Source organism: Ramularia collo-cygni, assembly GCF_900074925.1.
Source record: "Ramularia collo-cygni strain URUG2 genome assembly, contig: RCC_scaffold13, whole genome shotgun sequence".
In the NCBI taxonomy this organism is placed as follows: Eukaryota; Fungi; Ascomycota; class Dothideomycetes; order Mycosphaerellales; family Mycosphaerellaceae; genus Ramularia; species Ramularia collo-cygni.
The window spans coordinates 734,087-746,701 of NW_019716267.1; the positions used below are offsets into that span (position 1 = coordinate 734,087).

Sequence of the window (12,615 nt, forward strand, 5' to 3'; positions counted from 1 at the left end):
GGTGTTGTTTTGGAAGGAGCAACATCTCCTGCCTGGTTTCTCGCGAGGATGCTCTTTGATACATGTCTCTGCGCTGCACAGCATGTTGAACAAGGCGAATCGTACAACATCGTCAGTCTGACATGACCATGGCGCTATCCATTTAGCTCGATGCGGAATCTCCTCCCTGCTACCCTAAAGTATCTTCCATCAAACTCAATTGCCAACGTCGGCTGCCGCTGACTGTCAACCTATATCGGTATTCTTGCAACATAAGAACGTTTTGCTTCCATCACTACACTCCTCGTAACATACACGATGATCGTACGACGCGAGTTGCCTCCTAGGCTATGAGCAAGCCGTCAGCAGGTCATGCTACTCCCTCGCGTGCGCTGATGACCACGAGACACTCTGCATACCGAAGCCGAAGGTCCGGAGCTCCGACCGCTTGGGTGCATCGGCGGTCATTGCGCTACCAGCGGACTGCTTCTGATTKCGACTGGACTGGCTGCAAGTCCTGCTTTGCCACGCTACCTCCGATGCGAAGATACGCTGCGGTTCTGGTTGGCCAAAGTCTTTCGGAGAGACGGGATGAAGGGCACGAATCTGGAAGTATTATACCGTTGCGAGCGTGTCTTGTTGATGCTGCGGAAAGGCGCCTTCAGATGAGTACATTCACATCATGTACATGAAGAGCCTGTCATCGCCACTCGTATCTTCTCGAATGGATAGGGAATGAGGATGTTGACTCGGAAATCAACAGTAAGGTATATGAGGGTGGTACATAGGTTCGCACCAAACGCCATGTCACTACAGGCAAGTATCTTAATGGCTTCTACATATGACGGAGCGGATGCGAAGGAAAGGAAGGCCCAGAAGCGCGACAACAATGGTTTCCGGCGTGGAGAGGTCTAGCATTCCTTTTTGGTATAGAGCCCCTAGTACGATCATGCAAGAAGTGCGTGGTAGAAAGTTGACGTTCTTGATGAGATTGAGACATATGGTGCTCACAGGTTAACAAACTCTGAACGTCGCTGTCCGATCATTTCTCGCGAAACAACGACCACGGTCTTGACCTCCACACATGCCGCTGACGTTTAGTCTTTTCCTCTAGCAATATCTCTCACCATCGTCAGCGATACATTTCGGCGATGAGAAGGGCTCCATCGGCTTCGACGCAGCAACTCCACGAGAGAAGGATGAAAGCAGCGGAAATCCGGTCTTTGCTTTCCATCACTTCAGAAAAGTCCTTAGCTGGCCGCCATACCATGGAACTTCGCAACATCGCCTATGTCGAACATAACAGATACTCCAATCTTGTTCTCCGAATTAAACATGACGTCTTGGTGCTGCTACTTGTTGGATCGATGGCAGAGCGAAGATTGCCGGTCTCCACGAGAGAAATGATGACCACGCTCGCACACAGCAGGCCATTGCTGCAAAAAGGACATTTCCCGTTGAGGGTGAGATGTCTTCAAACGACATCCCTCTCAATGTTGCAGACAGGATGGTTTCGCAGACAGTGGTAGCCGGGCCACAATTTTCGATTTCATTATCCCCGGGCTCTGAGCCTCAGACAATACCTTAGGTATTGAAAGGAGAGCACATGCTGATGGGAGTTGTAAGCCGCATAGCTGTCCTGAATCCTTCTAGTACTCTTGGTATCCTAACCTATCTCCTTCGATTGATGAACTTGGCCATCATTTCCTTGGGCTCTCTGCCACCATCACGATATGACTCAGCAAAAGCTTCTACTCCAGCGTGGATGCCCTCATCAACAGTCATATTCTCCCACGACTGCATGAGCGTCTTCTGAATGCGAATGGCCTTCGGTCCCGTCCCAGCGATTGTCTCCGCCCACTCCTTGACAGCAGCGTCCAGTGTAGTTTCATCATCCACAACCTTCTCTACCAATCCCCACTCGAAAGCTTCCCGCGCAGGAATGTTCTCCGCAAGATAGAGCAGCCTTCTCGAGCGTCCCATTCCAATGAGTCCGGGCAGTAGGGCCGCTTCTACAACCGACGGAATCCCCACCTTGACCTCCGGCATGCCGAACGTGCTGTCCTCCGTGGCAATTCGTAGATCGCATGCAGCCATAATCTCCAACCCAGCTCCCAACGAAAATCCATGTATTCGTGCAATCACCGGCACCGGAAGTTCTCGTAGAGCTTGACAAGCAGCATGTATTCTGTTGATGAAAGCCTTGGCCTCCTGGGACGACGACAGCGCGTTCATCTCCTTGATATCAGCTCCACCTATGAATGAAGCAGCCTTGCCTTCTGCAGTCTTGCCTCCAGTCAGGATCACGGCACGAAGCGATTCATCCTTTGAAAGCTCTCGGCAAGTTTCAATCAATTTCTCGAGTATCAAGCTATCCACTATGTTCAGTTTGGCAGGGTTTGACAAGGTTATCGTGACTATGGTCCCGGGTGTTTCTAACACGTTCGTTTCTTGCGAAGAGCATGTGACTCCGGCTTGGCCCTTTGTAGAGCTTGGAGACGTGAAGAATGTCCGGGGCGAGACAAGCGAATTGAATCGAGTGACACTGGGCCATGTCGTCGTGCTTCTAATGCTTTCAGTTGTACTGAAAAGACCAATGCATGACTTTCGTAAGCCAGTAGAGAACAACTTTCTGGCAGTATGATCCTGCTCGATCTGACCATTCGACACAAGACGCCGTGATACCAGTGGAGATGCTATGAGTATGGAACACGATGGCCCCGTTGAGAGTGTACCCGGGCCAGACCACGTCTCCGGCCTTCCCACTCGAAAGAGGGTTGACAGCTGCATGCTGCGCCAGCTTACGAACTTGGCACCAAAAATCTGTTGCAGTCGCATGTACTGCATTGGCACGTTGTGCAAGTTTGGTCGGTCGGTCCTTAGTCGTGAGAAAGAGCCGAGTAATGTCTGGTCTTGGCTTATGTCCGCACAAAATGAATGGCACCAAGCTTCCGCAGTACCGATCCAACAACCGATGAGTATGGAGCTTGCTCCGGAGCAATGACAGCGGCTTTGGAGGTCCACAATGGTCGAGACTTGGTGAGATTCCGTGCCGCTTGGCAAGTCATGTAGTAGTGATAGTAGTAGCTTTGTCCCCCGCAACGCGAATGGGCGTCGGCTCTCCACGCGAGCTAAACCCCGCATATGACCGCGTAAGAGGTCGACTGCGTGTCTGCTCTTCCATCATCTCGTTCTTCTTTGCCAAAATACCCGATTGTTACCAGGAAAGCCATTATTCTCCAAAGACACCCCCAGTAGAACCCAGAAAGCAAAGATCGAATGAATCAAGCAGAACTTGCCYAACATGCCGGAGATGATGCGCGCCTTGCACTATAACGGAGCATATGATGTTGGTCTCGATGTTCCCAGATGTAGGGATGATGATGGCTGAACAGATCCTCCTCCAGGTGTCCGTCAAAGAGGTAAGTGTCGAAAGAATGAATACCCAAAGGCCGCAATGTGTTAACCAGAACAGATTCCCGTCCCTCAAATCGAACATCCGGACGATTGCATCATAAAAGTGACCACCTCGTGCATCTGCGGATCCGATTTGCACATGTACGAGGGTAAGACATCCAGAAGCGCGGCCGACGGGGCGATTTGGATTGAACCTGTCAATCAGGCTGCACKAGCTTTCCTGCTTGCTTATGACCATCCAAGACATAGCTAATGCTCTTCAAATACAGGTCGAACGGCGGCTGAGAGTGGGCTTGTATTCGGGTAAGAAGAATCGTCTTGTCCAGAGCTATGGCGAATTTTGGGAGCTGACCTCCATTCCGCTAGACACGAAAACATGGGCATTGTACGTGTCAAGATCGAAGCAACGACACGATATATCGTTCGAGGCCCCCATGGTAACTGCGCATTGTATTGATAATCAATGATAGATTACCGAGATTGGGTCCGGAGTCACCCTGCTGAAGAAGGGTGACCGAATCGTCCTACCATTCAACGTAGCCGACGGACGTTGCCAGAACTGTGAAGAGGGCAAGACAGCGTTCTGCACTGGGTAAGATTCTTTATCCTCCAAAACTGCAGCGCTGATCATGTTTCAGCGTCAATCCAGGCTTCGCCGGCGGAGCGTACGGCTACGTGGCCATGGGACCATACCAAGGAGGCCAGGCACAATTCTTGCGCATTCCTTTCGCAGACTTTAATGCGCTTAAATTGCCGCCAGGTATTGAGCACGAGGCTGATTTTGCGCTCCTCGCCGACATCTTTCCCACTGGGCAAGCTTCGTCAAGTGATGCTGTGTCGTCATTTGCTAATTAATTCGTCGCAGATGGCACGGGCTAGAGCTGAGTGGATTGTAAGCACAACGAAGACCTGTATGAGAGTGAAGCTAAAATTGTGACAATAGTCAGCCAGGTGAATCAGTGGCAGTTTGTAGGTCATGTGATCGATTCGAAAAATGCCCAGATGCTGACAGAATAAAAGTCGGTGCAGGCCCAGTCGGGTTGATGGCAGCGTACTCTGCCGTACTACGCGGGGCCTCAAACGTTTTCGTGGTGGATCAGGTAAAAGAGAGGCTGGACCAGGCAGTGAAGATTGGCTGCACGCCGATAAACTTCCGCGAGAGCGATCCGGTGGAGCAGATCATCAAGAAGAACGGCGGCATGGTCGACCGCGCCGTCGACGCCGTGGGATACCAAGCCGTCGATAAGGAAGGATCAAAGGAACAGCCCAACATCGTCTTGGACCAGCTCATCATGGTCACGCGTCCAACAGGGGGTCTGGGAATTCCAGGTCTATACGTCCCCTCTGATCCCGGGGCTCCAGATGCTCAGAGCGGCAAAGGCCAGATCCTCATATCGTTCGGCAAGCTCTTCGAGAAGGGCCTGAAGTTGGGCACAGGCCAATGTAACGTGAAAGCAAGTAGTGTGTCGAGGTTTCCAATCCTTTTCGATTTCTTCGAAATTCTGGAAACTTTCCCCTAAAATTCTCTGCTGACTCCTCCTCGCAGGCCTACAACCGCTACCTTCGAGACCTGATCATTTCCGGCCGTGCAAAGCCCAGCTTTGTGGTAACACACGAGCTTGGGCTCGATGATGCCCCAATGGCGTACGAAAAGTTCGACAAGAGGATCGAAGGGTTCAGCAAGGTTCTCCTGCATCCTAATGGGCCTCTTTCTTGATCGCAGGGACTATCAGGCCTTTTCAGCGCCGTGATTGGCCGTAGCATAGGGAGTGTACCATTTGCATGTGCCGTTTTGCACTCTCACATATCGTCTCACTTTCGCGCAACGTACCAATATCCTGGCATCCTACAGCTCTCCCTCGCCCTGCAGCACCCGTGCGCTCACAATCTTCAATTCCTCCTCTGGCCTGTCTCCCGTGTCCGTCTTCACCAAGCCCATTCGCTGGACAATCCGCATTCCACTCTTCACCCGTCCAAATATCGTATGCTTGCCATCCAGCCATGGTGTCGGTGCAAGAGTGATGAAAAACTGTGATCCATTCGTGTTCGGGCCTGAATTGGCCATTGACAGGACTCCCGCTCCCGTATGCTTGAGGTCGCTGCGGATCTCGTCTTCGAATTTCTCGCCCCAGATTGAGCCACCTCCTCGTCCTGTCCCAGTCGGATCGCCGCCTTGAATCATAAAGTCCTTGATGATGCGGTGGAAGACGGTGCCATTGTAGTATCCACGCGACGCAAGTGTTTTGAAATTGTCGCATGACTTCGGGGCATGATCCCAGTAGAGCTCTACCACGATCGCGCCCATAGACGTCTCAAGGAGCACGTTTTGAGCCATGTCGAGTTTTACGGGTGTGGGAGTGAAGTCAAGGGAAAGTTGTCCATCAATGTAAAGACATCAAGGTACAAGTCAAGGTGAAGGAATTCGCGAATCTGCGGCCGAGCGGGACCTGCCGCGCCGATCTGGACCCTGAATGGAAGAACTTTTCTCCACGCATGAGGGAGAAGATGTGAAGAGTATCGAAGACATTTGATGAAATTTCTACCACGAACGGTGCGACACTGCAGTTGCGACTGAATTCGAATAGCGATTGTATTTCCACGATCTGCCTATCTTCATTGAGTTTCAACTTCGCATCGCATAAAATTCTCAAGTCTCCCAACAAGCGACCAATTGACTACTCAATCAGACCCCCGATGACAAAGCACCCAAGGCATTTAGTTGAGGTGCCATTCGATGTTGAACTGTCCCAAAGGTTGTAGCTCACCAGCCAGAGCCTTGAAAGCACCAGTTGAAAGGTCGAGGTGGTTGGGATCGCACTCAGGGCAAGTATCGACAACCCTGGCGTTGATGGTCCTGCCAACGCCGTCTGCAGAGAAGAAAAGTCAGCTGACGCTTTTGAATGTCATATAATGCTGATACTTACGGTTGTCGCCGCCGCCACCTCCAGTGTTCTTGATCGTCACGGTCTGACCGCAGTGGGCTGAAAGATGTTAGCTAAATGTTTTTTCACCATAAAGGGGCTCGCAATGCTTACCGTTGTAGGTGAAGGGCTTTTGCTGACTGATGGCCACGATGTAGTCGCCGTCGTTGTGGTATTCTCCACACGAACCAGCGTTGCCGTTCTGAGTGTAGTATGTTGCGATGCCATTGTGGGTTGGGCCACGCTTCTCAACCATAGGGGTTGCGACAGCGAGGCCGAAGAGGGTAGCAATGGCGAGGAACTGCATGTTGATTGATCGAAGTAGGCAAGTGAGAGCTGCTTGGAAGTATGTTGCTTGGGTTGTTGAGTGACGAGCCAAGTATCGAAAGCTGAAAGCGTGTTATATGTGTTCGTTCGAATCCCTAGGCGTCCTATACCATCCAGACGAAACGGACGCCTGAAAGAATTGACAAACTTTCATTCTCAGCCCCGCGGTAGTTGTTGGGGCTTGCATCTGGGAATCCGCTGACTGACCCACAGCATTGAAGATCAACCAGGCGTCCCTCCGGCCCTCTTCCACCCCTGATGAAGATACTGACGAGTTTTGAGAGTAGATCTCCAGACCCGCTGCGTTCAAGCACACATCTAGTTCTCAGCTTAGCCATGTTTCAGATCTTCGCTGGGATGAATCACTCGTCGTCCCCATGAAGGTTGCCATATTCACAGAAAGATGGGAAGTCACCTTTGGAGATCCTTCCATTTCGGATCACCAAATGGACTGGGGAAAATCGACCACGTTCCAACCAGGGGCTTACCCCATAGGGTTGGAAGATCGACAGAGACATCTGGACGCCTGAGAAGTTTGTGAACGGGAACGTTCGGACGCCTGAATTCGAGAGGCGGCGCTAGGCGTCCCATCACTTGGTGATGGATCAGTGCATGCAGGACATGCCAGACTAACAATGGAGCTGAGTCTGGAAGAGCCGTGATATTGCCTATTTGGGAAATCCGTGCGCTCCAACGCGAGCAGTCGCYCAATGCACCCACCGCCTGTCAACTCGATCGACAAAGACACGTTAAACTTGCTGCATGACTCTCTCTGAACGTCCAGCTTAGCTAACGATGTTCTGCAATAAGTATCAGTCTTGACCGCGAAATCTTCCAACCGAGCATTTCGCAACATCTCCCTCATTCGACCATTACACCTACCAACATGAAGTTCTTCATCGCTACCCTCCTCGGGCTTTTTGCCTCGAGCGCTATTGCCTGCAACAGTTACAATGTATAATAACACGTTGCTCGCCAAGGTTTCGTGCAATCGACTGACTGCATTGTAGGACTGCCCTGGCGATGAGGTCTGCCTCTTCATCTCCTCCGAAGGCAACCCAACGTTTTGCGTCCATCCATGCGCTCCTCAGTGCTTCTCCCAGAATCAGCACTGCGATGGTGAGTCGTTGGAATGTGCGTCCGAGATTTCTACGCTCGGATTACTGACATGTTGGCGCCCATAGGTGGATACACTTGCTAGAGTGTGAAAGTCAAGCCCGCAAAATCGCATCGATGGCATGAACGGGGGTTCTTGGTTCACATCTTCGTCTTCAGTTCAGATTTCGTCAATCAAGATGATTCATGCGATTCGAACCGCCCTCAAAGCTAGTTGTACATGCCAATGGCCGCGTCAGTCGTAATAAAGCGCGCCCGCTTCCTGCTTCTTGCTTTCTGTTTCATGATGCTCCCGAATCGAGCGGACTCCAACGCCGTCTATAATGCTTCCACGGCTTCAATGCAAATGCTCCCTAAAACTGCAGCCCGTGCACACGAATCGAATTCCAAACTGGCTCTATCCTCCAGGATCGTGACGAACTCAGAACATTGTCCCAAAGTTCTCGTTGACGTCCGTAAGTGGCTTGCGCGGGCTGGCCGGCCGGCCATCGTCATCCGTGGCGGGCTTACGATGCCTGCGATAAAGAATTAGTATTGTCCCTCAATCTGTCCCCCACCAACAACATACCTGAAGGTGAAGCCAACAAACAGCGAGCGACCCATGTCGCCTCCACGATCCGCCATCCGCTCCAAAGCTTCCTGCTTCTCCAACACCTCCTTGTATTTTGCCATGTCCTTTTCATTGCCAAAGTCGTCAAAGTAACCTGCATCCGTCTCTGAATCAAGCTCGGGAACAAAGGGTGCCCGCTCTGTTCTGATCCTATCCCACGCCACCTCCCTGAAGTAGTCGTGCGCCTGGACCTGCTTGATGCCGTGGAGTCGGTTGCCCCTCACAGCGATGAGGCGCGTGATGAGGTCCCAAGTGCGCTTCGACAAGAAGTAGTTTGGATCTTCATACTCTGGCTTGCGCAATACCTGTTGCCATCGCTTGAGATTCTGCCAGGTCTCATCCACAGAGGCACCCGCAAAGGGCGGGTAACCTGCAAGCGCTTCGAATAGCATGCATCCAAGCRACCAGTAGTCCACAGTAAAGTCGTACTCATCGCCCTTGAGCACTTCGGGTGCCATGTAGTCGGGGGAACCGACAATTGACTTCGCGTAGTTGACATCACGCTCTCTTAGGGATYGATAACCATCCCGACGCTCCTTCAGGGAACGCTCTTCAATCGGCCGACCAAAGGGAACCGCAGATGTTGGGAGATTGCCAACTTCTTCCAACTTGATGCGCATGCTCTCGATCTTCGCAGGCGCAAGGAACCCTGCGGCAAGACCAAAGTCGGTGAGCTTTACATGTCCAGTGTTATCGATGAGGAAGTTCTCCGGCTTCAGATCGCGGTGAATGTAGCCAAGAGTGTGCAGAGCATCGACGCAGAGGAACATCYCCGAAATGTAGAAACGGGCGTGTCGGTTATGCAGCACGCCGGTGTTGTTCAACAGCGTGCGAAAGTCTCCACCCGGGACATACTCCATGGCGAGGTAGATGCTAACATCGTCCTGGAAGGCGTACAGCAAGCTGACCAGCCACTCGCTCTTGGCATTGGTGAGGATGTCGCGCTCTGTCAATACATGACGGACCTCATCCAGCTTGAAGAGTAGCTTCTTGCTCATGATCTTCAGAGCGCAGATCTCACGGGTGTCCTTCTTCGACGCCAAATACACCTGACCGTATCCTCCTTGTCCAATCTGGGTGAGAATCTGAAAGTCGCCATGTCGTAGACGAGTGCGACGCTGGCGCAAGTTTGCTCGTTCGTGACCGAGATATTGCGACCACAGCTGGTTGTAGTTGTCGACTTCGCCCGCGGGCATCGACGGTGTGGGTACGGGGTTGTGTGCTTTGAACGCCTGCAGGCGATTCTGACGGTTGTGAACATATGAGAGCAAGTCGTAGTAGTAATCGAGAAAGTAGAGCTGCGTCACATTGGCCAGTCTCTTGACACTGGGCTTCTGCAACTTCTCCGCGTCTTCGGCAGTCAGCCCTCCCGCAACGCTCTTGGTCGGACGGGTAGGAGAGAGGTCTTCGCGGGAGCTGTAAGGCGCCTGCCGGCTCGCTGCCGCCTGGTTGACGAAGCTCTGTGTCTGCTGCAGCTGTGGGCGGTGTGTGGGCGGGGTGTTCTCCTGGCCCGTCATGCGATTCGGACTGCCCGGAGCCCCCGCTTTTGCATCGCCAAAGGGATCGTGATCGTAGTCGTACCTGCTCGGCGTGCCGGCCGGCGATTGTGTCTTGCTCTGCAGCGCGCCGTGACCGTGGCCGTGGCCGTGGTTAGCCTGACCCGTCGGCAGCAGCTTCAATGCATTGGCAAAGGCGTGGGGCAGGTCGAATGCGCCTGGCGGCAGTTTGTTCTTGCTCGGACTGCCCTGAGGCGTCTGCGTAGGCGAGATGAAGGCATCGCGGTCGTAAGACGGCGTGCCGTTCGCGCTGTGCATGTCGTTGGTGGAGCGAGTGTGAAGCAGCGGCGGCGGCACCGGAAGCGCAAAGTCAAGAGGCTGTCCGCCCGCGGTCTGGCCCTGCGGTGTGTGGGATGACATCGTGGAGAAGCGGAAGTTCTCCGGGGCTTGTGGTGATGCTGGAGGGTGAGATGAGCTGTTCTGTAGATCAAGTTCTAGCGCAAGTCGCCATGATGTTTGTTCTTGCCGTTTTGGGCGTTTCAGAATTCTAGCGGGCGTCGGCGGGGAAACGGGTCAATCGTCAAATCGACGACCCAACAAGTCTCTTCTACCTTCCCTTGTACATCATCCAGATACATCGAAATGCAGCAAGGCGGCAACATGCAAAGGATATCGAGTCGATCACCATCAGTTATTTCCACTCCGGCGTAGGAGAAGCCATGCATACGGATCGAACCATCCTACATACTAACATGCACACCGTCTGCCCTGATCACCACCGCGTATTCGCATATTCGCGAATTAGATTGAATGATTACTGACTGAAACGCCAGCTGGAGCAGGGGTTGCACATCACTCGAGTCGAAATGACAAGAACAGTAACCCGGTCTGACCGGTCTTTGTTTGACTCTCCTCAGATGAGACTGGTTTCTCTTGATGCTCGATTATTGCCCGCGGTTTGCCCAGGGCTTCAGTCTAGCTGTCGAGCATTCCGATCGTGCTATACCTGGCTAATGCCGGTCAATTATCAACCCTGAATGTGACCGTTGACGTACAAGCAGATCCCAGTCTAGACGGTCTTCGCGCAGCTCAAGCCAACAGCCTCACCCATGAGTGTGTCGTCATTCTTGGGCACAAGCTCCCCGCGTCGGGGTGACTTCGTAAACAGCGACGACAGACATGACGGATCCGACAGTACACGAGACAGCACGTGAATGTAGCATGTGATGCTGGCCTGGGACTCGAGAGGGGTGATCGAAGGAAGAGCGCACTGATCATACGGCGATGTTGATTCGGCGATTCCTGACAGTTGCAAGGCGACGAGCCGCCGACGACCACGGCATCACCTGTCCGGCTGGCCTCACATGGTGTTTCTCAGAGACGCACACGGCAAGACTGCTTCGTGCGCCATAGTAAATACCACGCGGAGAACCATGTATTATCTGACGACGAACCATCCCGATCGGTTGGAGCATTGAGATGCTATCTCATATCTCGTCCCAGGTTCCGGATAAACTGGAAGCTTGTGTCTTCCTGCCTATCGCGGCAAAGGACGCAGACGCATGCCATAAGCAGGGTTGATTCGCTGGTATTGCGTGCTTGGTATCGCTATCACTCGCCATCGTCGCCTGATATGAGATAAACCTTTGGTATGGGACATATATATATAGGTARAGACTGCCGCGCTACAATTGTTGAAGCAAGTCACACTCGACTCGACTTGAGGTGCTTTACTGTTACATTTACATTATTCTCACGGGCACATCCCCATCCACGTGCATATTCAAGCCTCGTTTACAGTCCACCTGTCTCAAACTTGCCACGCTCGCCTCGCCGCAAAGACCCAATCCCCAAGCTGGCACTAGAATTATCGAATGGAACCAACCACAGGGGTCACAAGAACTAGCGCTCAGCTCGGAGCCCCCTGCGTAAACGGCGGGTCGTCCGCGACAACGGCCATGATGCCTGCGAGCATACTAAGACGGACTCGCGAACGGCTCGATTTATCCTGCCGATGAGCAGGAGCCTCTCACCCAAAGTGCACCCCACGCTTTTGTGCCTGTCAGACGTGCCGGCACACACATGGCGATGGGAATCTCGAGTCATGCAGCATCCGGTTTTAGGGTTCAAACCAGCCCCGCGAAATCTCACCAGTTAGGCAATCAAGCATGTGATAATGCTGATTGCTGCTGTAATCTCATCGCATCATCAAATGGCAACCCACTGCGCCCTATGTTCGCGATGTTGAATGCGACAATTTAGCCTCTCATAGGAACCGAAGCAGACATGGCTAGTCTGCTGTTGAGTCCACGATGTGGGTATGGGCGGATACTAATATCAAATGCAGAAGCCTGCAAAGTCCGGAAGTGAGAGATTGYGTCGCATAGAAGGGATGTGCTCGCAATGTCGATCAGGGTTTATCAGCCGTAGCACTGGATCGAGACTCGAGAGATGCAGGACGCGCGGTTTGGTGAGCTGAGCGGACAAGCGGATGGTGGTCGGCACTATCGTAACCCCAACTGCCTTTGCGTGGTGAGACGGGAGTGGAAAGAACGGTAAGCAGCTTCTGTTGTTTATTCAGACGATGCCATCATTATTGGGTAGGAAGTCAGCAATTTGAGCAATTTGAGCARCAAGCATCTTTTAACATCGTGTGAACGCCCCGATGTTTACCAGTCCCTCGCACCCCTGGAGTGGTCCTGGTTCGATCGCAGCGCGCTCCGCTGCTGACGGCGACATGCGTCCAAAT

At 52.7% G+C, this 12,615-nt stretch overlaps 5 protein-coding genes; 1 reads left to right on the forward strand and 4 right to left on the reverse strand.

Moving 5' to 3' along the window:
* Positions 1-1,650: 1,650 nt before the first annotated feature.
* Positions 1,651-2,214, reverse strand: RCC_08206 (uncharacterized protein; the record flags this gene model as incomplete). The annotated part of the gene is made up of 1 exon (XM_023773458.1): positions 1,651-2,214. One exon carries the CDS (start codon positions 2,212-2,214, stop codon positions 1,651-1,653), a length of 564 nt encoding a protein of 187 aa, XP_023629226.1.
* A 1,069-nt stretch (positions 2,215-3,283) lies between these two features.
* RCC_08207 (related to formaldehyde dehydrogenase) lies at positions 3,284-5,113 on the forward strand (the record flags this gene model as incomplete). XM_023773459.1 has 11 exons in its annotated part: positions 3,284-3,328; positions 3,387-3,401; positions 3,455-3,545; positions 3,666-3,699; positions 3,763-3,781; positions 3,867-3,988; positions 4,035-4,208; positions 4,262-4,288; positions 4,340-4,365; positions 4,417-4,850; positions 4,943-5,113. The coding sequence occupies 11 exons, from the start codon at positions 3,284-3,286 to the stop codon at positions 5,111-5,113; spliced, it is 1,158 nt and encodes a 385-aa protein (XP_023629227.1).
* Positions 5,114-5,242: 129 nt separating this feature from the next.
* Positions 5,243-5,731, reverse strand: RCC_08208 (probable Peptidyl-prolyl cis-trans isomerase-like 1; the record flags this gene model as incomplete). Its single annotated transcript, XM_023773460.1, has 1 exon — positions 5,243-5,731. One exon carries the CDS (start codon positions 5,729-5,731, stop codon positions 5,243-5,245), a length of 489 nt encoding a protein of 162 aa, XP_023629228.1.
* Positions 5,732-6,111: 380 nt separating this feature from the next.
* On the reverse strand, positions 6,112-6,624 carry RCC_08209 (uncharacterized protein; the record flags this gene model as incomplete). XM_023773461.1 has 3 exons in its annotated part: positions 6,112-6,263; positions 6,321-6,377; positions 6,432-6,624. 3 exons carry the CDS (start codon positions 6,622-6,624, stop codon positions 6,112-6,114), a joined length of 402 nt encoding a protein of 133 aa, XP_023629229.1.
* Positions 6,625-8,181: 1,557 nt separating this feature from the next.
* On the reverse strand, positions 8,182-10,286 carry RCC_08210 (probable serine/threonine-protein kinase sid2; the record flags this gene model as incomplete). XM_023773462.1 has 2 exons in its annotated part: positions 8,182-8,275; positions 8,329-10,286. The coding sequence occupies 2 exons, from the start codon at positions 10,284-10,286 to the stop codon at positions 8,182-8,184; spliced, it is 2,052 nt and encodes a 683-aa protein (XP_023629230.1).
* Between the last annotated feature and the right edge of the window lie 2,329 nt (positions 10,287-12,615).